A 26,287-nucleotide genomic window follows, 5' to 3' on the forward strand; every position below is an offset into this window, starting at 1 on the left:
ACAATACAAGTTATTTCTTCCTACTATAACAAGCCCATACTTTATAGGGCATTTAGGGGCACATATATGTGCCCTGGCAGATTCTGTGAAGACCTTTGTTATATGTTTTTTCAATGTGTGTCTCATGTAACCTTCAGAAACACAAAAACAAAACCACAAAAATTGACTGTTTACAGGTCAAAGGGCAGATTTATTGGACAGGACACAACAACGTTTCGGCTCAAAAAGAGCCTTTATCAAGCATTCACCATGATTTATGAGCTGAAACGTCATTGTATCGGTCCGGTAGGGGGCCCTTACTTGCGTGTGCCTCTCCATATCTCAACCATGTAACCTTTTCAACTCGTCTCTGAAATTATCTCCATTCTAGTAGGAAGCCAATAGTAAACCTTAGTATAGTCAATAAAAATAAAATTATAAATGGCTACATGGTTTAATAGATTTTGTAATTCAACTAGCTCTGTCATCCAAATATATAGTTGTTTAAAATCTGTCTGCATCTTGTGTTTATTAAAAGTATTTATTTTTAATTAAAATATAAATTATTTCCAACTGACATTAACGTTCGGTGATGGTTACTGGGGTGCAGTGGCCAGTAATCCGTTCCAACATGTTATCTACTCCCCGCACTGTGTAATGTGGGAAGCTAATGAGCTCACTCCAGGAGATCACAGGTTCTTATAAGATGACGGCAGCATGTACTCTTAGCAGCATTTTCTTAATAAGTTCTATTCTCTGAGCAGTTTACCCATGGAGAGTGTAGTGTAAAAAGCTAAAAAATTGTAATATTAAGATGGACACCAGTACACAAAAATCTTCTCTCCAAAACGTAATTACGGCTAAATTTCCCATAGCTTGGGTTAAAACTGTGATTTTAGATTAATCAACTTGGCAAATAACCAGTTGATCTGGGATAATCTGCTTGATAGTCCTTTTACAGCTGGGTAACTAGAAATCCCCCAATGTTTAACAAATTGAAACTAAAGAGGAAAATGTCTGTGATTGGCTAGTCGTGGGAGTTGTATTTCCAAAACAGCTGAAGATACATATAGTCTGTAGAACAGTGGTTCCCTCTCCTCCCCCTCCAACGTCAGCTTCTGAGTGGAGCCGAATGCGCAGCCAGAGCCGCGCGCGCATTGAAACCGCCTATAGGAAAGCATTACTGCTTTCTTATGGACGTTCTGTGTGCTCAAGCGATTTTCACATTGAGCGTCGCGAAAGCGCCTCTAGCGGTTGTCAGGAAGACAGTCACTTGAGGCTGGATTAACCCTGCAATGTAAAAATAGCAGTTTCTCTGAAACTGCTATGTTTACAGCTGCAGGGTTAAAACCTGGGGGACCTGGCACCCAGACCACTTCATTTAGCTGAAGTGGTCTGGGTGACTATAGTGGTCCTTTAATCTTTTAGTATTTGGTGTTTTATTAATGTCCTACTCTACCATTATTTTATTACAGTTTTTCCAAATATACCAAAATATAAAACTATGATGGTCATAGGGTGAGCATTTTTCAACCTGAGGACCCAATATTTAAAAAAAATAATAAAGTAACGGATTACAAAAGTGGAATGTTGTACTCTCTCCTGTTCCTTACATTTTAAGCAATGTAATCACTACTAGTCATTAGCACAAGTTGTTATGTTGCCTAGACATGTTGATCTGAAAATCTAGAACATTAAAGGAACACTATAGGAGTCTCTAATTTTGGTATGTGGAGTCCAAGCAATTTAACTACAGATCATCTATTTCTCTCTGCACACAGTCTCCATTCTGCATAGAGCAGACGTTTCTGGGACTTGTAGTTCTGCTATCAACATTCTACTTAGGAATGTTATCTGCCAAAAGGACATACTTCATTTAATTTAAAGAAATAGTGTTCTGGATTTTGTTGGAGTTACGATTTATTAAGAGCAGAAAAGTTGTTAGTAAACTATTATTTTAATATTTAAAAAGATTGTTGGTTTTAATAGACCTCTTTATTGTCTTTGCCAAACAGGATGGAGCCAGCTTGCTGCCATGCACTGTGTCATGCTACCAGACCTGTTGGGGCTTGACAAGTTTAGACCCCCTCTTCTTGAAATGTTGGCACGAAGGTGGCAGGATCGATGTTTGGAGGTAAGACCATAGAGATGAATTGATGTACTTACGCATGCATCAACATTACAATTTCTAAAATGATTATTTCTTTAAAAAAAGGGGAGAGCACCAAGGTGCAAACTTACCAACTTGTGAAAACTGGAGTGTGTCCACAGAACTAAATAGGGGATAACCCTTGAATGTATACAGCGAATGGTAATCCTAAGCTCTAAAAGCTACAGGAGCACCAAGAGAGAAGTTCTGCGGGTGTTGTACTGTGTCTATACAAAACCATTGAAATACTTTATTGTGGGCATCAAACAAATTTATGATCCCAGAGAGAAATATAAATTTAAATGAAACTTAATACACCATCACAACTATGAACACAAGGGGGAGACTGGACTGTATATATAAGTCCACAGGTAAACTATGGTGGAGAGCACTAAAAATACCTGGATAGCTAAACAGTCTATCCTAATAGCAAGAAATAGAGCCTTGATGAAGTCAATGACTGATAAGGCTATCCTGAGTGAAGTAACTTCACTATGGGTTTACATGTCAAAGAGCCTCTCACAGGAGATAGTCTAAGAGATATAAAGGTGTCCCTGGATACTTGCTATCAAAGTAAAAATAAAATGGCAAAAAAACTCTCCTGCAACAGCATAAGATAGAAAGTATCCTTGGTAAAAATGTAACAATACCAAATAGGAATAAAGAGGTGAACAAAGTGTCTCTCCAGCAAAGGTAAAATTGTCTAGAACTGCTGCATAAATTGTCTATCTGCTCACATCAAAACAGCTAATATAAGCTAGAATGCTCCAGCTGAAATAGGCTTCCTTAATAGAGAAAGGGCTGTTTGGAACTGCTGTGGAAAAAAAGAAGATTCTACACTTGTAACACTCTGCTCACATCAAAGGACATTTAATAACTAGCTCTATCGTAAGCTAGATACCTATACAGTCCCTCTCCCCCAACCCAGTGATCACATCAAATCGTGCTAAAATAAAAACAAAAAAGCATGGGACCTAAAAATCAGAACAATTTTACAATGTACTACAGAACCATGGCAGAGTTTATAAAACTGTATTATTTCTGGGTTAATTCCAGGAGACCTTGTCATGCAGAATATAGTTCTTGCTGGATACACACAAATTAGAGCTCTATAAACCTTCCACAAACGCATAGAGCTCAATTGCAAAGACCCAGCTCTTTGTAGAAATTTAAATTCTATGAAATGAAACCAATTCAAATATTAGAGAAAGTATACACAACAATAATTCCTTTAGTTTCTATTCTAATTTACACAGATAATTAAATATTATCTGTGTATATATTCATTATCCATTGTGTATTACCCTTTAAAAGCCATCTAACTGTAGAAGGCAATGAAATGCTGGGATTGGTTAGCGGGGCCATCTGAGGTTGGGTGGTTTAGTACATCTGTACATTCTTTATTTTTGTCGTGCATGAGGTAACATGATAGCGTACAATACCATAACAGTGTATGGAAGCACATTAACAATGCAGTTTTATACATACATGGCGTTGGATTAGTGGCACATTTTTTTATATGAATTGAAACCGGTTATGTTTACACGTCTGGTTGTAGGACACAGCATTTTAGAAGAGTTAAAATCTAAACCTGCATGACGTCGATTATATGAGTAGGCATAATGATCAGTGGGGAGACATACAGCATATTGTAAAATTCTGGCTCAGCTGTCTGACTTTACGAAGATTAGAAACATGAATAAACTGTCACAGTACATGCTGAATGGATTAGTAAAATGGTTAAGCAAAGCGACTGCCTCTGCGAGCAACGTTAACAGGGATAAACTATTAGAGTGTATGCTAGCCAGGTCATCTGCAACAGCGCTTTTTTTTTTTTTTAGTATTTAGTAGTGTTTAGTAATTCAAGATATAACCTGGTATTAATAACAATAAACAGTTTACAGATCTACACAGGTTTGGAGATAAGATGCGTGTTCGATGCGAGAGTGAGGTGTGCGCGTGAGTTAATGCTTGTAAAATAAGACTTTCTCTCAGAGTTTAGAAGCGTGTCAGTGTACATGCGATACATGGGTGTGTGGCAAGCCTTGTGTAGGTTCAGTTTGCATGTAATCAAATAAATGGAATTGATATTAATACCCCCCTACAACTCCTAGTTTAAAAAAGATCAATAGATTCACTGTAGCCTAAAGTAAACGCCTAGGGTTATTTAACTTAAGTTAAGTAGTATGCAGTAGGCACTTTGCCTGATATAGAGTCCCAGCACCGGTTCTCCAGTCAGCGAACACCCTGCAGGGGCTGAGTGTGATCCCACTGTGCGGATTGTTGCGTCCAGCTTGGTGTCTCAAAGGTGAGGGGGTGCAGAGTCTCATTGCTGTGAGGGTGTGAGCTTGGTGGGGTGCACAAAGTCCTCCTTGCGGTTCTCCATGCTCTGTATGCCCATTGGCGCAAATGTGAGTTGCTCCGGAAGTGCCCGCCTGATGTTGTCGCTGCCTTGAGCCTCTTACCCTGTCAATTCCATAGGTGGTTCGTGCTGGCCATGCCCCTCCAGGGTGTATGCCATATCTCAGCACGCAGGAGAGGTGGTTTGGTCGCTTTCTCGTAGGTGCCACCGGGGGCCTCAATAGCCGGCCTCAGTCTGTCGCTGCTCTCTGCTAGGCTCCTGAAATATGGTACCAATGCCCTTGCTGGTCCTGGCCTCTCGCGGGTGTACCATTAGGGGGGGGGTTACTGCTTTACTCAGCTGGTCCACCCGTGTCTGGTTCTGTGGCAGGTCATTGGGCAGAGTCTCTGGTACTGGAAGTCGCATGTGGGCTTTTTCTACCAAAAGGAGGCAAAAGATTTTGTTCAGCCGGAGTTCCGTTTCCATCCATGCAATGCGTAGGCCGGCGGTGTGGAGGGCATCCGCCATTTTGTAGGCCTCACTGGTAGTAAGCTCGGGGTTCCGTGTCGAGGTAGCGACAATCTCACTACTTTGTTTTGGGATCGTGTGGGGGTAGTACGCGGGCCTAGATTCAGGGTGTCAGCTTGTCGCGGCAGCAGGAGAGTGGCCGTCTCTCCTGCGCCTGCCATGCTTGTAGGCCTCATGAGAGAATCAGGTGAACACTGCTCGGAATGTCGCTTGGGTTGTGTCATCCTGTTCACCTCGTTGTCATCAGTTGCCTAGTGGCCTTCCCGTGTCGGGTAATTGTCTTTTTGTGAGCGAAATTCTGCTTTTTCTCCTTCATTCAGCAGGAGCTACTGAGGCTAGTTCTGCGGTCAGGCCATGCCCCCCCAAGAAACCATTTTTAAAGTCTGATCAGTCATCTCCCCTATTGCAATTTATTTAATTTAGTAACCTATTGCAGCTTTCATTTCCCCTAGAACAGTCATTCAAGCTGAGTGAATCATCAAAGTCAACTTGACTGCCAGGGGGGGTTGGTCCTAAATTAAATCATAAAGCTGATGATTTCTATTGAAATTGGCACTTTTATGAACTGCTTTGGGGATCTTCAGTGTCTCTTTAAACCACATTGACATAAGCTTGGTAAACATATCTGACCAGTGTGTAAGAAGTGTCATCAGTTTTTTAGGCTTTCAAATTCTGTGAATAACCCAGTCCAGCTTGCAGAAAATGTCCTCGAATAGTAAGGCATTTTTGCACATTAAGTCTTCTTAATAATAACCGATACAAACTGCAATTTTCATTTAACAAGATTTTTAATTTTCCTTGAACTTGCAGTAAATGTCTTTGGCTCTAAGGAGTCAATAAACTCTGTAATACCCCCCACCCCCAAGCCACACTTTTATGTTTAACCCCAAGAATCATACGTGTTGAATAGCTTTATGAAATCAACATCACACCTATTCTGCTGTGGCAGAACATTGTCTTCAGATTGATGCAAGTCTGGGAAGGATGGAATTTAGGCCACTAGATAACTTAATTGGAAATCAGCTCCTTGCTATCTTGTGGGAACATCTCCATGTGCCAAAACAAAGTCATGTTCTTCTCCAAAAAAGACCAATCATTTTAATTGGTTCATTGAGATCATCCCCAATCTGTTGCTACCCCATCTAGCTGTTTGTTGAAAAGGAAAAAAGAGAAATCCGTTTAATCAGTTGCATACACTGTAAAACTGTTATATTCCATGGGTTTTTGAGTGTGATACTGTACGGTACTTTGTGAGTGTATTTGTGCTGACAATGTCAAGTGTATATAACATTTTTAAATTTAAGCTTTTTCTTCTGTTCATAGTAGTTCTCATGTTTTTATTTACCAGCTGTCTAATTCACGCTAAAAGTACTCAGCACGTGGGAATAACAGGGAATGTAACTCCCATGACCTTTATCCAGCAAATGGAATGGTGAAGTGTTACTAAAGATCAATGGTATTGTAGTTCCAGAACAGCTAATGAGACAGTCCAATGCACAGTCCAATAATAAAAAATAAAAATAAATCATTTTATTTTTATAAACTTTTTTTTACAATGCAATGAAACCATACCTATCCTCTGCAACAAAATATTTAGAACAAAACAGTGAGCAGCTCTTATCCCCTTTAACAAACGATACAAAATGTTGCTTAGTTATTTAATCAACACTTTCACCTTGTTACAGAACTGTAAATCACACTCTATTACAAGAAAAAATTACACACTTCCCATCTGACAAATAACAATTATTACCTTGTTAGAAAATTGACCTTAATTTCTGTGTTACAAACTTAAAACAAATCAAGTTCCCTCTTGCAAACATTCTTGTTAAAAAAGCACTGAGGAAAAAAAACACACTCAGCCTTGCTAACCCATTTATTCTGTTACACCAGTGGTAGTCAACCTTTTTTTACCTACCGCCCACTAATGCATCTTTTTGGTTGAAAAAATTTCCTTACCGCCCACCAGTTTTCGCGCAAATGCAGAATATTTTTTAGAAAGGAGGGTGTTTTACAAAAAATAAATGTACGTACATTTATCTTTTTATTTCTACTTAATGCAGGTTTATAACTTTATAAAGTTTAATGAGAAAACAATAAAGTAAATTGAAATTACCTTTACTAGTGATTAATGAGATCCTTGAGGTTGATGCTGCGAGACTAAATATTTGATATCTGGTTCGATTTTCGTAAGGAACAAACAAAGGTCTCTTTCAGTGATATTCAGACGACTTCTCTGTTTGCGCATAATATGATTTCTCATTTGTGCGTCAGCTCATCTCCTCTCCCTCCTCAATTCCCCTCCCCACTTTTTTTTCCCTTTTTTTCTATTTTTTAACCTTCCTTGTAGCAATGCCCAGTAGGAAGGCTGAGCTAGGTAGCCCACTTACTATATAGTCCACTATAACAGACAGACACACGTACAAGACACACATATACACACACATACACGACACATACACGACACATACACGACACATACACGACACATACACGACACATACAGACACACATATACACACACATATACACACACACACAACACATACATACACACACACACACACGACACATACATACACACACACACACACACACGACACATACATACACACACACGACACACACGACACACACACACACACACACACACACGACACATACATACACACACACACACACACGACACATACAGACACACACAACACATACAGACACACACACACACACGACACATACAGGAACACAGACACATACACACAAGACACATACAGGAACACAGACACATACACACATATATACAGACACACATTATATTTAAGTCACCCTCCTGTTTCCTACCTTTTAGATTCAGGAGGGTGACTTTCCCTGGGGTCCAGTGGTGGCTCAGGTGGATGGGAGTCAGAGTTCCCACTCTGACTCCCTGGTCTTCCTCCCGCGCGGCTCTCAGGGTTAGCTGGGAGGAGTGACGTGCAGTCACTTCCTACCAGCTCTGCGATGTCCTCACAGGGGCCCGGTCGCGCTGTTAAAGCGCCCAGCGCTGACCGGGCCCCCTCACAATCCACATCCATCGGGTGGCCCTGACAGCATGGGCCACCCGATGGACTCCTCCATATGCGGCCCCGGCGGTTTGCCGTGCGGGCCGGAGCCGCAAATTGTCACGGCGGTACCCAGTCGCAGGGGTACCGCCGGCTCGCACCCGCCCGCCCGGTCGTCAGGTCGTCAAAACCTGGAAATCCCTACCGCCCACCTGAAATCCTAAAACGCCCACTAGTGGGCGGTAGGGACCAGGTTGACGACCTATGTGTTACACAATGCTGAATCAAACTCATCCTGATCCCTTCGACAAACAATACATATCAATTTACTATTTAAAAAAAAAAAAACACAGTTAGCCAAACACACTGAGAAATTTAAAAGGTTTACTCCAACTACCATGACCACTTCTGTTTTTTAACACAGTGATAAGAATGTGTATGTGCAGCATTTCTGCTTTAAACTCTGCATATACGGAGATATGCTCACTTTTGTGCCATGGGCTAGTTGCACTCCTAGCACATGTGAACTCTGTCCCACTATTCCTGAGCGGCAGAAATGGTTATTGCATTCATCAGTCCATATAGAAATAACAAAATAGAAAAGGAAGCCTGTAACTTTAAAACTATATATATTTTTAATTTTGAGTGTTCCTTTATATTAAAATGAACCTGTCATTTATTTACGTATAACATCTCCTTAAGCAATAAATATATAATTTATCATGAAGATAAATTATACATTTAATTGCTTTTGGATATTTTTAAGGAAACAGTTATCTTCTCCATCGCAGTCATCTAGATATCATGGCATAACACTAATATAACACCTACGTCTTACACCCAAAACTTCATCAAATGGGGAGCACCTTTTGAATGATGTTGGCTTCGTGCCAGTTCAGTGTCACTTCTGTCACTACATTACTATACTTTTTTTTCCCCTCTTCTTTCTTTTAAGAATAACCACACTAATCACAGTGTGTTTCTGTTACAGAACGGAGTACAACTTGTGGGGGGTTTAGTCTACTCCTCCCTTTAATTAATTTTTACCTAGAGGTCTGCGCCATCAGCATAACTTTCTATACTGAGAAATGATTGACAGGTGAGGGCAAGGACAATAGATCTATGGGACATAATCTAAAAGTTTGCTAGCAATTCTACTAGCCCTTCTCCCTGTTAATAAGTATAGCATGACGGGTACTTTTTATGTCTTTTCTGTTTTAACATTTAGTAGCTAATGCATTTAATCTCATGTTCTTTAAAAGTTAAAGGAACACTATAGGGTCAGGAACACAAACCTGTATTCCTGACCCTATAGTGTTAAAACCACCATCTAGCCCCCCTGGTCCCCCCTTGCTTCCCTAAATATAGTAAAATCTTATTGATTCAAGTCTGCAGCTGCTGCCGCTGCCCCTGATATGCCTGCTTGCCTGACATCATCAGAAGTGATTCTGTGAGATAATCACAATGCTTTCACATATGAATGGCTGAGACTGTCAAGGAGGCAGATCAAGGGCAGAGCCAGCAGAAGTCAAACACATGTCAATGCATGTCTATGAGGAACGTTCAGTGTCTGCATGGGGTGGAGACACTGAATGGCAGTACTGCCCCAGGATGCACCTCTAGTAGCCATATGAGGAGTGGCCAGTGAAGTTATCCCTAGGTTGTAATGTAAACACTGGCTTTTCTTTGAAAAGACAGTGTTTACTGCAAAAAGCCTGAAGGGAATAATCTACTCACCAGAACAAATACAATAAGCTCTAGTTGTTCTGGTGACTATAGTGTCCCTTAAAATGTGCTTGAACAAATGGTTTGTTCCAACCCCAAGATTAATAGATTTTCAGAACAAGTAGACTGTGCATCTTGGCCATGCAATTTCATTATCAATAAGGACTTTAATTAAAGTGACTGTGCTCTAGGATTTCAGGACTGTACTAATGTAACAGTCACCTGGGGACTTATGTAACAGTTTACCAGGAGTTGAAGCCCATTTGCAGGAGATGGCACAGGGAGGCGGCAAACCAGAAGCGCAGTACAGATTAAGGGGAAATCCAAAGGCAGGGTCAGACGAGAAGCAGAAGTCAGGGCTGGAAGCGGAATAACGGAGTCGGCAAATCAGGTAGAGGTCAGAGTCCAGGAAATTAGTCAGTAGTGAAGCAAAGATCGGGCAGGAAACACCAAACGGGTAAAAAAAAAATAATAAAAAAAAAATGACCAGATGCTAGGTTTCAGGCAGGGCCTGCTTTACAGCCTGCAAATTAGATGCAGCTGACCCTAATTGGAAAAGGGCTACAGGTGGATCAGCACTGCTTAATCCAGGCAAGGGGTCAGGAAGCAGAATAATGCAAACAGGGGGGCAGAGCCTAGCAGTAAAACAGGCCAGATGCCATATCTGGCAGCTCCTGAAAATACAAACACAATCCGCTCGATATCGCAAAAACTAAATGCCATCCAGGCACAAAACCCACAGCACTGAACAGGGGAGACCATCCCGCATCACCCGATGCCCTTCCGGTATACCCCAAGGCAGGCCAAGCCGAAAAGCAAAGTTCGGGCCTACTACACACCGAGCAGCCGTGGCCTGGAGTACCTGTTGGGTGGAGAGGACGCCTGGAACGCCGGGTGAGAGCTGCAACAGGACTCAGAGTACGAAAGCATGGAGATGGGACGCAGATCACAAAGATCTGCAAGGTACTGCCACAGCACAGCCTGACATAGGCACCCTATTCCAACAGGCACCCGCCAAAATGGCGCCCGAACAAGGCCCAGACCTCCCACACACGGCTACCCCCACAGATCAAACCTCCCAGGGAGTCACACAAGGGGCCATGCAACCTAAACAAACCACGCTGCCCAAACCCACACCCCAGCAGGGAATCACAGATCTGGCTACCAAGCAGGACCTGCAGCAACTGCAAACCATGCTGCAGGACATACAACGCTTGCTGGCAGCAGACTTACCTGCGCTCAAAACGAGCATGCAACAGATCACAGAGAAAGTTGTCAATACAGAGAGTGAAGTTAGAATGATCCAGGGAGAAATCTCCACGCTGAAGGAGTCATTCCTCCAGCTGCCACACAGCCACCAACTCCTGACAGTACAAGTGGCAGCACAAGAGGATAAAACCCTTGCAATCACATTAAAATCAGAGGCATACCCGCCTAAGTAAACAAAGAGGACCTACCACACTATATTAGGAGACTCATGCAATCACTACTACCACCCGCAACGGCAAGGAAGCTCACATTCGCGGGGATATACCGCTTACCAACACCTCCCAGAGCCGCCACCACGCTTGCAGGAGATGTCATCGTCCGCTGTGTCCTACCCCAAGACAAGGGGCACATCATGAATGCGATCAAAGGCAAGACTCCACTGGATTTCGAAGAGTCCCAACTGACCTTCTATCAGGACCAAAACCACTCTCCAATGGAGAAAATCACTCAGTGAACTCACCAGTCAGCTGCGTTCAGCGGGGATACCATGCCACTGGGGTAACCCACGCTCCTTACTAGTCACCCACAAAGGGACCACACACAAACTCTCCTCGGGGACTGAAGCACCCGCACTTCTAATGAAGCTGGGCCTACCAAACAAACCCAACCAAAAAAAAAAATCCCAGCAGCATTTGTCACACATCCAACACACACCAAACAGACAAACTGCATCCACTACACAACCATACACATCATCCACTACACAACCATACACATCATCCACTACACAACTACACACATCATCCACTACACAACTACACACATCATCCACTACACAACCATACACATCATCCACTACACAACCATACACATCATCCACTACACAACTACACAAATCATCCACTACACAACTACACACATCATCCACTACACAACATCCACTACACAACCATACACATGATCCACTACATAAACACACAAACTGCATCCACTACACAACCATACACATCATCCACCACACAACCATACACATCATCCACCACACAACCATACACATCATCCACTACACAACCACACAAACTGCATCCACTACACAACCATACACATCATCCACTACACAACCATACACATCATCCACTACACAACTACACACATCATCCACTACACAACTACACACATCATCCACTACACAACCATACACATCATCCACTACACAACCATACACATCATCCACTACACAACTACACAAATCATCCACTACACAACTACACACATCATCCACTACACAACATCCACTACACAACCATACACATGATCCACTACATAAACACACAAACTGCATCCACTACACAACCATACACATCATCCACCACACAACCATACACATCATCCACCACACAACCATACACATCATCCACTACACAACCACACAAACTGCATCCACTACACAACCATACACATCATCCACTACACAACCACACACATCATCCACTACACAACCACACACATCATCCACTACACAACCACACACATCATCCACTACACAACCACACACATCATCCACTACACAACCACACACATCATCCACTACACAACCACACACATAATCCACTACACAACCACACACATCATCCGCTACACAACCACACACATCATCCGCTACACAACCACACACATCATCCGCTACACAACCATACACATCATCCGCTACACAACCACACATAATCCGCTACACAACCACACACATCATCCGCTACACAACCACACACATCATCCGCTACACAACCACACACATTATCCGCTACACAACCATACACATCATCCCCTACACAACCACACACATCATCCACTACACATCATCCACTACATAAACACACAAACTGCATCCACTACACAACCCTACACATCATCCACTACACAACCATACACATCATCCACTACATAAACACACAAACTGCATCCACAACACAACCATACACATCATCCACTACACAACCATACACATCATCCACTGCACAAATGCACAAACTGCATCCACTACACAACCACACACATCATCCACCACATAAACACACACTGCATCCACTACACAACCACACACATCATCCACTACACAACCACACTAACTGCATCCACTACACAATCACACACATCACCCACTACACAACCACACACATCATCCACTACACAAGCACACACATCATCCACTACACAAGCACACAAGCTGCATCCACTACACACATCATCCACTACACAAACACACACTGCATTCACTACACACATAATCCACTACTCACACACAGCATCTACTACACAAACACACACTGCATTCACTATACACAAACTACTTCCACTACACAAACACACACTCTATCCACTATACACACACTACTTCCACTACACAAACACACACTCTATCCACTATACACACACTACTTCCACTACACAAACACACACTCTGCATTAACTATACACACACACTACATCCAGTACACAAACACACACTCTGCATTCACTATACACACACACTGTCCAATAGACAAACACACACTCTGCATTCACTATACACACACACTCTGTCCACTAGACAAACATACAATCTGAATCCACTATAAACAGCGTATCCACTTTACTCACGCACTTTGTATCCACTACACACATTTTATAGCCACTATACACACACAAACAAATTCAGTACACACACACTTCATCCTTGTGGGTGGACTTAAGTTGGGGGCGGGTCATGTGGGCGGACTTGGGGCGGGTCATGTGGACTGACTTGGTGGCGGGCCCCGGGGGGCCCAGACCGTAGGCTGTGTCAGGGGCCCCAAAATTTCTGGTGGCAGCCCTGACCAAACCAATACTGACCCAAGCAAGGAACCAGAACCACGACCAGCCCGCTGATAACACTCACACTGGGCCACACCTCCGCATCCGACCCATGACCTAGGTAACAAAACCACAATCTCATACGTTAACTACACATATTCTAAACCTTACTCACCACCTAGGATTATCTGCTTGTTATAACTAGAAGAAAAATTTGTGCTAAGCTCTGACACATGCATTGTATAATCTTTGTTGAAATCTGTTAATACCTGCTATTATGCATATGGTAAACCTATTGTGGGTTTGCAGCACGCAAAAATAAAGAATTAAAAAAAAAAAAAAAAAGAATAATGCAAACAGAAACTGAAGACTGTCCCTGGTGGACAGCACGGCAGAGAACCTGACTGGGATGCTGGAGCTGTGAGTTCAAACTTAGCCAGGTCTCTTAAAGGGGATCGGGCTGTGCCGTGACAACTAAACAGGGATATGTTTTTCTCTTTTCTATTTTGGTACATAGTACTGTAGTTAGTCTAATGCATTATTTATACCCAGCATCACCCTGCTCATATGTAATAATTTACAAGTTCCACTTAGAATATGTTTTGTGAAGTGTTTTAAGGTTCCTCTGTAGGAGTCAAATACTAAGAGGTATTCAAATCGTGATCCGTGAACAGAAAATCCCAATGGCTGCCCACATGCCTTTCTAAAACAAGAATTGGTTATCTTTTTTTTTTTTATTTCCTGTTCCTAAAGTGTGAAAAGTAAAGCAGGCAATCTAATAATATATATGTATATTGTTTGTCTTCTCTAAATATGGCCTAATTGCATACATTTAATTTGAATATTTACTATCTTTTTAAGCAACGATTCATTAGTGTTGTTATTTTTAACCTTTTGTTTCAGGTTAGAGAGGCAGCACAAGCTCTTTTACTAGCAGAACTAAGGAGAATTGGACAGACTGGACGCAAAGAAACTATCGATTCCTGGGCATCATATTTGCCCCAATATGTTGACACCATTATGTCACGTAAGTGTATTAAGCTGATGTTGTCACCAACACAGTTTGTGTTACTAGCCCAATGAGCTTCTAATTAGTCATATCATTCACAAATATTTTGTTTGGATCTGATTTCATATAGTAAGTGAAAATATTTATCAACGTCAACAGAATCTGTCGCTTTTGTGTATCTAATCAGTGTACATCTATATACACATACATGCACTGTTGCATACCTGTTTATGATGTTTTTTTTTTTTAGAACTCTAAAGGAATGCATTCATAGTTCAGTTAGTATAGTACAGTTTGTTTTGTTTTTATTTCTTTATTGCTGATATGTCAACACCTGTTATATAGCCTTTGAGTGTGGGGTAAATTGATTACTCTAGGGCTCGACAAATCCCAGGTCGCCATGGCGACTAGAAATTTTGTCCAGGCACCTGGGATTTGTCAACCCTTTAGCTAAAGTGGCCGGCTTGACAAACAATGGAGCCAGCTGCCCTGGGGAGCATGGAGGCGGCTGGCTCAGGGAGCATTATAGCCAGGCTGCCCCCCATGTAATCTCTAGGGAGCGTTGCGGTGGTCAGCTAAGGCAACTGAGGGAACGCTGTATAGTGGAGCCCGGAATATGATGTATTTTCGGCCCCAGCATAACAGAGTGGAGCTGCAGGAAGAGAGAGCAGCCCCACTGGTCCCCAGGGAAAGATCCACTCAGCTCTCCCAATGGTAGGTCCGGTGGATTAAAATTAAAATGTAAATTTGTGAGTGTGTGAGAAAAACTGACAGCCTCTGTCAGTATGTGTCTCTGTCAGAGAGGGTGTGTGTGTGTGTGTTTCTCGGTCACAATATTGCTCATGTTCTCTATGGGTAACATTCTCTAGTGGCCGTCCGAGCGACTGTCACTAGAGGCCTTTTCTCTAAAAATACAGCTTTTACTTTGAAAAGGCTATAAGGACCGTAACCACTAAATTAATCTACAGTGATTCTGGTGACTGTAGTGTACCTTTACGACTTGCATATTTCTCGTAAATTAAACTTTGCTAGTTTAAAAAAAAAAAAAAAAAAAAAAAAAAAAAACTGGCTTTTTACTTTTAGCTGGCTCCTAGATTCCAAACAAAATTGTCAAGCTCTGGATTACTCTAATAAATGTTTAGGTTAGATAGGTTTTCTGCCTGTATATACGGTAAAGGGTGCTATTTCTTCTGAAGTTTGGTATACTAGTATGCCAATAAGTTATTGTGGATATACAAATGGAAACCTCAGAAAACTGATATTCTTTTTTTTTTAAAGTATTTACACTTAATAATCCAGCTTTAAAATAGAATTGACCCTTTTCCACAGACCCTGTCTGGTACATCCACTTTCTAGAATGGCTTAAAATGATAGAAGTGTAACTAAAATAATTTGCCCAAAACATAGCTATGCAGCCTTATAAAGGTATGTTTAGCTGCATTTTAATTCCTGCTAGCTGGGGCAATCATTTGGCCCTGAAGCCTAATTGTTTTAATTAAATTTGTGACATATTTGAAGAAAGAGGAGTTGGTGTCTGAATAGCTGCAATAGTTCTATTGAAGCTTAGCAGTGCTGGTTCGGATCTTGGGTCTGGCTGGACCTTCAGGCCTTTCCACCCTCATGACAGACCCATAGGGACACCATAAAGTGCAATTATAGCTTCAGAGTCACAGTTCACTTCTGCACTAATAACCACTAGGCGCACGGCAACAAGTTGGTACCCACTTTGCTAACAGGTCATGTGCCAAGCTTTCAGGCACGTACTATAATGAGTAGTTTTTAAAATCTAGGCCAAAATAAGTAGACTTGAAAGATGAATTTACCGCTTAGTCAAAACGTACTGAACTAGGCTCTCATCATTCCGATTTGATGTAGAACTTCCAGACATTGAGGATGACCAGTCTTGTCTGCAGTTTTTTCCTGGTTTGATCTGTTGCTATCTATCTACAACTGACCTCTCTACATGTAAATGCATTTGTAATGTTTACATAATCCTAATGAGCATTCCTAGACAAACATAGATCCCTGCGATATGTATATTAATGTCTGTAATTTAATTTTAGCGCCTTTTCTTTCCAACTTTGTACTATATTTAGTGAGGGGAAAAAAGAGCAGAAAAAACTATCCAAATTTCCTTTAACCTAATCTTTTTCCCCTGTTCATCTAATCCCTCCTTTTGTTTAATTTAGCTTATTTTAGCTGGGATGTTAAAATTACCATTTCATAGACTTCAAGTGGAGGTTTTCTGAATTCTCAGGAGTACAAATGTCCAGCAGGCAGACAGGCTGGCACGTTCTGTTTTTTTGTTTTTTTTTTCCTTTAGTTTTACCTCTAGATACGTGGGTGGAAAATGGCCGCTGTGCCTTTAATATAAAATGAAAGGTTATCTTTCTCTGGCCTTTGTGTGTATGTGCTGATGTGGATGCAAGCAGCCAGACAGGCAATGTGTGGAGAGAAGCTAGGGAACTGGCCATGGATCGATAGAAGTGGTGTGAAGTGAATTAATGTGAGGCAGGCAGTCTGTCTGTCATAGGCATTGCAGGGAATGTGAAGCAGTACCGGTCACTGACTATTCAGATCTCTTTCCTATAAATTCACCCCCTTCTTACCGAGAATACTTACAAAACCTACCACATCCTTTGTGTGTGTGTGTGTGTGTGTGTGTGTGTGTATATTCGGTTGTATTTATACGTAAATTGTTGTATTTACTTATGTATATTGTTTGTGCTTGTGTATACGTGTACATATACACTACGTGTGTGTGTGTGTGTGTGTGTGTGTGTGTGTATATATATATATATATATATATATATGCTGGATATAGTCCTTCATGCATATCCTGTAATTCTTGTATGGGAATTCATGCATTCTTAATATAAGTAATTATTTTGTTTTTACTATACCCTTCTAACAAAATCTTCTGCACTGTTTGCTTGTTTTTTTTTGTTTTTTTTTCTCTCTCTCCCACCTCACTCTGTGATCTTCACACAAGATATTTAAGACCCTCTGCGAGAATGGTGTCTATTTTCTATGAAACCTGTGTCTGCACATGTCACATGTCCTTTTAACCCCTGTATCACAACTCAACTTTGAATTCTATGTGTCAACTTGCTCAGAAATGATTTAGACTTGAGAAAGGGAGGTTCTCCCGAAAGCTTGTCATAAAAAAATTCTGTTAGTCCAATAAAAAAGGTATTACAAAATACAACTGTTGTATATATATATATATATACAACAGTTGTATTTTGTAATACCTTTTTTATATATAAATATCCCCCCCCCCCCCAAATATACAAAAAAATGCACCACCCAAGAATTTGCTGCAAAATACAACTTCCCTTTAAAATAATTTTCTTTTAGTGTTTTTGTGGCACATCTCTTGTTATTTTTCTTTTTATGTGCATTATTTTACACTTGGCTTTTAGCTACTGTGTTTGAATTGAGAAGGACATATTGGATTTATAATAAACCAAAGAAATCACCTTTTGTAAAATCCCTTAGCTCAACGTTATTAGTCATAGTTATGCACATGTTAAATTATTTTTAGTCCTGCCAAAAAAAGAACATTATATTCCAATTCCTCTTTAATTTATCAGGAAAAACAAGTGCTGAAACGGATCTGAAATTGCATTGATCAGGGTATGACACAAGTCATTTTTAAAAGACCACAATACAAATAGTCATTGCTCATATCCTCTGGAGTGCAATTGGAGAATGGCAGGCTGTGTCTGCGGTTTGCGTTAATATCTGAAACATAGGAAGTTTATATGTATAAATAAAATTTCAATGAATTATATAGCACCAACATATTCTGTAGCGCTGTACAATATGTAAACAAGGCAAACCTCTAATTCTAATAAAACATGTATGACATACAGGAACTGTAGGTAATGAGGGCCATGCCCAAATATTGAATAGGAATAGTTGGTTTGGAAACCTTTTGTCAACTTCCTTGGAGTTGGAACTACGTTAACCTATGAGCTGCCAGTCTGCCTGTGTGTTTGCATCATCTCCTTAACAATCATGATTTTCAGGTAATAACCTTTCATGCATACAGGTATTATATGAAGAAACAACCCTGCAGCTATTTAAGCAGAGTTTGCATGCTGCACTAGGGCTGTTCTCTTCTCAATGTGTGCTTGGACATCAGACAGCACTAGACATCTGACTCATCCAGTGGAAGGACTTGCCAAGTTGATCAGGATATAGAATTATAGGCATTAGTGACATGAAGTATTGTAACAGATTAATAAAGGAACAGAAGGTTTGGTTTCTGAAGACATGCTTTTTCACCGTCTCGTTTTACTGTGCCACAAGGTGGCATGGCTACCAGATGCACCCGGGACTCCCAAAATCAAAAGCTGGTTGTAGAAGAATACCCACACTGTAACCATGCAAAAGAAATTGGGTTTCGAATGATCAACTGTTTGAAGGTGTAAACACAAGTAAAAGAACTCCCGCTTGAGTGATCGAGTTCCTTTACTTGTGATTATACCTGCCAGGAGGACCATCACTTTCCTCAGAAAGGAAGTTCCAAACTGCAGTGGACTCCTTTTCCGTAACATTACCTAGTGCAGCATTTATTTATAGGATCTCTGTCTATGCAAGATCATCCAGGAACATGGCAGAGATCTACAGAACTTCTATGTGTACCGCGATCACCACTCTCAAAAACTGAGAAAGAGTAACATGATTGATCCACATCAGGAATTCCAGTCTGTTAGTAGACAACCACAATCCACTAGGCACACGCCTGTACCACATTGGTTCTGATGTGGAAGAGCTTTTGAAGTTCTTTTTTCCTTCTGTAATTTAAATTTTAATTACACACAGGAGACTGTTGCACACAATAGAAAAGGGTCAAATAAATACTAAATAAAACACTGCTGTGCGATTAAGGAAATTAAGAAGTTGAGCTCTTTTTCAGGAAATGTGTAAGGAGGCTGTGTGAGTCTCATCCAGGGAAGGTGTTTTGGTACTTAGAGCATTCCTTTAATTGTTAGAAAAGTGTTTTCTGTTTTTTTTTTATTGTTTTAGATCCAAGAGTCTTGTGGCGATAGCATTTATTTTGCTGGAATGTCACCAACAAAACTTAAAGGGACACTATAGTCACCAGAACAACTGTAGCTTATTGAATTTGTTCTGGTGAGTAGAATCATTACCTTTAGGCTTTTTGCTGTAAACACTGCCTTTTCAGAGAAAATGCAGTGTTTACATTACAGTCTAGTGATAACTTCACTGGCCACTCCTTAGATGGCTGTTAGATATCCTTCCTGGGTCATGGCTGCCTAAAATGCATCCAAACATTCAGTGTCTCCTCCCTCTGAATGCAGACACTGAACTTTTCTCATAGAGATTCATTGATTCAGTTCATCTCTATGAGGAGATGCTGATTGGCCAGGGCTGTGATTGAATCATGCTGGCTCTGCACCTGATCTGCCTCTTTCTCAGTCTTAGCCAATCCTACGGGGAAGCATTGTGATTGGATTAGGCTACCACTTCTGCTGATGTCAACAGGCAGTGGGCAGGTCTAAAGGAAACAGGGTCAAGTCAACGGCTTCAGACTTGAATACAAGTAAGATTTTACTCATTTTAGGGAGGCATGAGGGGGACATGGGGGCTAGATGGTGGTTTTAACCCTATAGGGTCAGAAATACATTTTTGTGTTCCTGACCCTATAGTGCTCCTTTAAATATTTGACGTAAGGTGTATGTCTCTTTTCATAGATCTTATTATCTTAAAAGTGCTATTGAAACGCATCAGAATAATGGGACTGTGATCCCTTTGACATGAATGATTTATGAGTATTAAATTATAATTTTCTACAAAGTTCTGAATGGCCACGGATATCATCTTGATTTCTATAATGGGTTTGCACCCATTTTTGGACAAACCGTTGTTGACTGATAACATGTTATGTGATAAAGATTGGCAATCATAATTACATATCAATTCTCGTGGAATTAACTGGTTTGGGCTACAAAGTTGTAACTTATATAACTACTCACTGCTCAGAATTATACTTATTCTTTTGTATAAATACCATGTGCTGTGACATGCAGAAATTAATAATTTTGTTTGTTTTTCACATTAGGGACGCTATAGTGACTGTAAATAGTAGTCTGTATTGAGTGTTGATAGAAGACTTGTAGAATTGTTTTTATTTTTATTGGTAGAAGAATACCAAGGAGGTTGAATCATAAGATCCTCTCTGTTATTTACAGTTATTGAAAATGTCAGACGTGTCTAACACCCATAACTTTTCCTGATAGTTTGTGGAAATAATTATATTTTTGCAGTTGTTTTATTTATGCGTTATCTTTGCACATAAAAAATAAAAAGAGTAAATGTGATTATTCTGGGTGACTGTATGGCGAATAGAGAAAACCAGAAATAGTAGAGACTTGTGATTTGATACTATAAAAAAATTAATAAATAAAAATAACAGTATTTTTTTTTTTTTTTTTTACAGAACCCTAAGAAATGTTTATTTTTTATTTTTATGTGGCACCTGTCACTAGTGAGATTTCTACACAACCAAACATGGGGTGTGCTTTTTATTAGAAAATTTCTAGTTCACTTTTTTTTTTTTTTTTTTATTCCAACTTTTTAAAGTAAAAAAAAATATATTTTCACAGATATCTGATGAATATATCTTAATTAGGTAAGGCTATTTTTTGGCTAAGATGTAATTCAAAACAGTAAAGACGCAGTTGTCTGGAAAAGTATTAACGACTATTGTTTTTGTTTTTTTGTTTTGTCAACACCTTGAAGTTAGAGCCTTGATTGGTTTGGAAATTAAAGACAATTTGGGCAATTGCACTATAGTGTCTGCAATTTAATTTAATTATATCTAAAGTGGAACCTCTTAAAACCAAAGCAAGAGCAATGTCTTGTTACAACAAAAGTGCAGGAACCACAGTGGAATTGATTTGTTTGGTCGTGTACACGCGTTTGGTAATCTGTGATGGAATTATGTGCACTTATTGACATTTACCAGAATTTTTAGTACTGGTGCACCTTCACATAATTTGCATAGTTATTAGTTTCTCCTCAACATTGAATATATTGGTGGAATCTGTTATGCCTTGGCAGCCTCGAAAAAGTGGTGACGTGAGTGATTGACTATGTAGTATTTTTATGTATTAAAGAAAACACAATGTAGAACTTTAGTGTTTCCTATTGATGGTACCAACTTGTCGGGCACTGTCCACATAATGTGCTAACGTTAATCACTCGAATCAATGGATGCTGGTTTATGTAAGTGGAGTAGGAGAGAATCCACCAGCAGGAGATAAATGCCAGAGTTCCATTCAATTGGAATGGAGGGCAGCTATAGTTAATAACCCTTATACGGGAGAAAACTTATCCTATCAAAATCAAGGAGAGAGTTTAAAAGATGGAAAAGAATAATTTTATATTGTTTTATTAATTTGAGCATTTCCCTGAGGAAGTTGTATAATAACGAGTCTGTGAGTCTGTCTTCTTTGGGACAAAAAGTACCTGTAAAATATGCAAAGTTGTTCTTTTTCTATTAATGGGACGCTGTAGGAACCAAAGCAACTTTAGCTTAATTAAGCTGTTTTGGTGTGTATATCATGCCCCTGCAGTCTCACTGCTAATTTCTCTTCCATTTAGAAGTTAAATCACTTTGTTTATGCAGCCCCAACTCACACCTCCCTGCATGTGACTTACATAGCCTTCCTAAACGCTTCCTGTAAAGAGTCATCTCCTTCCTTTAATGCAAATTATTTTTTCATTTAGAATTTCTTATCTCCTGTTCTGTTAATAGCTTGCTAGACCCTACAGGAGCATCCTGTATGTCATTAACGTTCAATTTACAGAGAAGGTGATACAAACTTTTAAAGTAAGTTATGAAAATGAAACCAGCTGAAAAGTCTAATAATAGGAATTCTATGTTTGATGTTATTTCTTTATTTCACGGGCATATTTTCTCTCTTCTCAGTTTTCTTATTTTCTAAGAAAACATACGTAAAATGAGTTTACAAGGTTAGAAATAATAATTGTCTTCCATGTGTTGCAATTACAGTTTTGCAGACCTTTGGAATTCTAGATGTCAATTTCACCCCACGCTTCCTGAAGCACCTCCCGCAAGTTGGATTGGCTTGATGAGCACTTCTTACTTACCATATGGTCAAGCTGCTGCCACAACACCTCAGTAGGGTTGAGTTCTGATGACTGTGCTGGTCAATCCATTAAATAAATAATACCAGCTGTATTCTTCTTCCCTAAATAGTTCTTGCAGAGTTTGGTGTTGCGATTTTTCGTCATTGTCCTCATGTAGGAGGGAATTGGCTCCAATCAAATGTCACTGGTACTGGCATGATGTTGCAAAATAAAGTTGATAGCCTTCCTTACTAAAAATTATTTTTGCACTGTATAAATCTCCCAATGTACCACCTTTATTTCTCAGAAGAGTAGACTGACAGGTTTTAGAAGAACGTTCTTTGTTTCTGGTCATCTTGAGTCTACAGACAAACCCACAATTGCTGAGGGATGTGGAATTTGTATCACCTGACCCACCGCGCTTGCCGTTCCAGGGATTGGTTAGGCAGTTTATTTAGGTGTTAAGCCCTGCTGCTTGCAAACGGCAGACTGCAAGAGGAAGGACATTGTTTGGGGCAGGAAGTGTAAGCTCTATTCTCTTGCAGACTTATGGATGTCGTGGTCTGAGGCCGGTGTAAAGAGGCGTGTTGGAGCCTGGAAGATTTGGCTTAAGATCTAGTGAGAGTAGGAGATCTAGTGCACACCACACTACACACAGACGGCACACGCTATACAGCCCACACTCACACCATACAGCCTGCACAAATTGTCAGTACACACCACATACATGCTAGCTAGCACACACCACACATAGTGCACCCAGCCGAAACACATTACATCTGAAACATTACACCTAGCCGAAACGCAACAAACACAATATAGGGGAGGACAGAGGGCGGACAATAAAGGCCACATTTTTGCACATTACATCCAAATAGAAGAAATAGTCTGTTATGACTATAGCTGAGTTGGAGTATTTTTCCCAAACCACTGTTTTGGCCTCAGTCTTTTCTTTCAGATTTAATCCGGAAAAATTCAGAGATTGGCGATTAACCCTACCAATGTCAATGTATGTTTAAGCATAATCCTGAAATTTTGTTTCATGAAACGTATATTGTTGTGACAGACAAGTAGATTGGGCTACCACTTTCCATACCCCTGATTACAGATGCTCCAAATAGTCAACTAGTGTAATTGAGGACAGTTGAACAATATACTTTTCTAATCCTCGCCACAGTTTTCAACTGTGCCAACATACTTGCTAAAGGATTTTCTAATGATGAATTTGCATTTGCCACTCTAACACAGAACAGGTGGTTTCTGATAACTGGCCTTGTTATGGTCCTGACTGCTTATATAGGCCAGTAGTTACATACAACCTTGCTTTATAATTGAACATTTACTGTATAATCAGGTTTACTATAACTGACAGGAACACAGGAGTAAAACATCCTCTGTAGTACTGCATCGCACTCTCTGATCTATGTCCATGTAGATATTACATTTAAAAAAAATCAGTTGTTTTCAGTACAATAGTTATTTACAACATTAACAATGTTTGTTTATATCAGGCATGTCCAACCGCGCACGGCCATGAGCCACTTGTAATGCACAGGCCAGGGAGCCTATTAATTACTGTGCTCTTCGTGCACAGCACCTTCAAGTTCCCTGTAGTGAGCCCACAGCTGGGATATAACTTCATCCAGGCATCGGCTTCGCTATTGGTCGTGCGAGGGACCTGTGCAGGAAGACCACAGAGATTCCAGTGCCAACGACTGGCCACCAGGGAGAGGTCCATTTGTGTGTGTGTATAGGTCTGTGATTGTATGTGTGAGTGTGGGTCTGGGATTGTATGTGTGTGTGTGTATCTGTGGTTAAGTTTAGAGTAACAAATAAGGGAGTTATCTACTAAACAATTCAAATATCAAAATTAAGAAAAGGACTTTTAGAATTGTATTCTTTATACACATTAACTATATTATATATTTGTCGTGTGACCCAAGACAATTTCTCTGCACTCAATGCGGCCCAGGGAAACCAAAAGTTTGGACACCCACGGTTTACGTTGTATTTTTTAAATTTATTATTATTATTATTTTTTTTAGATATATTTTAAGAGATCTCAAACTTTTGAACACTAGTGTTTGTATATGTGTTTACTATATGTTTTTTTTTGTTTGCACATTACGGTTAACTTCAGTTAGACTACAAGAGTGCAGAGCTGTTTATTTTCCAAAATTGTCATTTGAATTTGATGTAGAAAAACAAAAAATCCAGCAATTTTCCTATCTCTGTGTGTGCCATAGGCCACTGGAACAAAACACAAGTTATTTTAGAGCATTTGAAGAGAGTAGTGGTTGGACAACATGAGAACAATAACTTAGAGCTTCCATTGTGTACTTACCTGTAGCTACTGGACACAGCAGAATCTCTGTTATGCCTACATGCTCAGAAACCAAGACAATGTAGGAACCTTGTAAGCAGGCTATGTTTTAAAGCATTATAACTAAAAAGGTAGTTTACATTTTAAAAGGTATACTTTTTGTTGCTGAGTAGTTGTGAATCCGATAATCTGATGTGTAGTGGCCAGTATATTGTTTTTCTTTAGATTTTTTTTTCTTTGATACATTTGTAATGTCTTGTCAGCTTGGTTTTTTTTTGTAGAGGTGACATTTCCAGCAAATGCCTTCTTTTTACCAATTCATTTTGATTACTTGCTTAATTTAAAATAGTGATTCATTTTTATACACTTTAAGCCAGACATGGCTGCAAGTCTAATAAGTATATTCTAATGCAATAACTTAAACAGATAAATGTATGCTATATTTCTTTAGCAGAACACTGTGGCAAAATCAAATGGATTTTTCATTCATTTCCTGCATATTCTATTTTATCCTTCCTCCAAAGTAATTTACATAGAAACCACTATGCAAAATACAATATAGATTTACAAAAGAAAAAAAGACCTTAAACATTTGCTGTTGGCAGAAATCCGTTTGTTGACTATTCCTTCTGCCATTATTTGCGCCTAGCGTGCAAAAAAACGCTGCTGTAAGCTCTATAAGTAATATGTATTAAGTATGTATGAGTAACAGCTGCTGTCCAGGAAGAGTTTATCCAAAATACCCTCATCATCCAAACATACATTTATAATAAATGTACACAGCCCCAAGATAATTGACCTCCACTGAGATTGGAGTATGACAAATAGAAACACTATTGTTTTTAAGGCAATTGTTAATATTAAATAAAGTAAAAAAAAATAATTATCCTTGAACAATTAATTGATGTTATCCTCTCAAATATCTTTTTATATATGTTTATTTTCAATTATATTGTTTGTAATTTCTAAAAAAAATTTGTTTGTGCCTTATTGAAATCCTCATTATTTTTATTTATTGTCTCTCTTTAAT

At 39.8% G+C, this 26,287-nt stretch overlaps 1 protein-coding gene across 4 annotated transcripts in view; it reads left to right on the forward strand.

The window, feature by feature from the left end:
• The window catches only part of WDR7 (WD repeat domain 7), a 344,145-nt gene that overhangs the window by 112,021 nt on the left and 205,837 nt on the right, over positions 1 to 26,287 (forward strand). For all 4 annotated transcript variants that reach the window (XM_063453929.1, XM_063453930.1, XM_063453931.1 and 1 more), the window contains 2 exons: positions 1,995 to 2,113; positions 14,702 to 14,825. In XM_063453929.1, coding sequence (XP_063309999.1) covers positions 1,995 to 2,113; positions 14,702 to 14,825 — 243 coding nt within the window. The remainder of the gene's footprint in view (positions 1 to 1,994; positions 2,114 to 14,701; positions 14,826 to 26,287) is intronic.

This window comes from Pelobates fuscus, chromosome 5 (genome assembly GCF_036172605.1).
Source record: "Pelobates fuscus isolate aPelFus1 chromosome 5, aPelFus1.pri, whole genome shotgun sequence".
NCBI classification, from domain to species: Eukaryota; Metazoa; Chordata; class Amphibia; order Anura; family Pelobatidae; genus Pelobates; species Pelobates fuscus.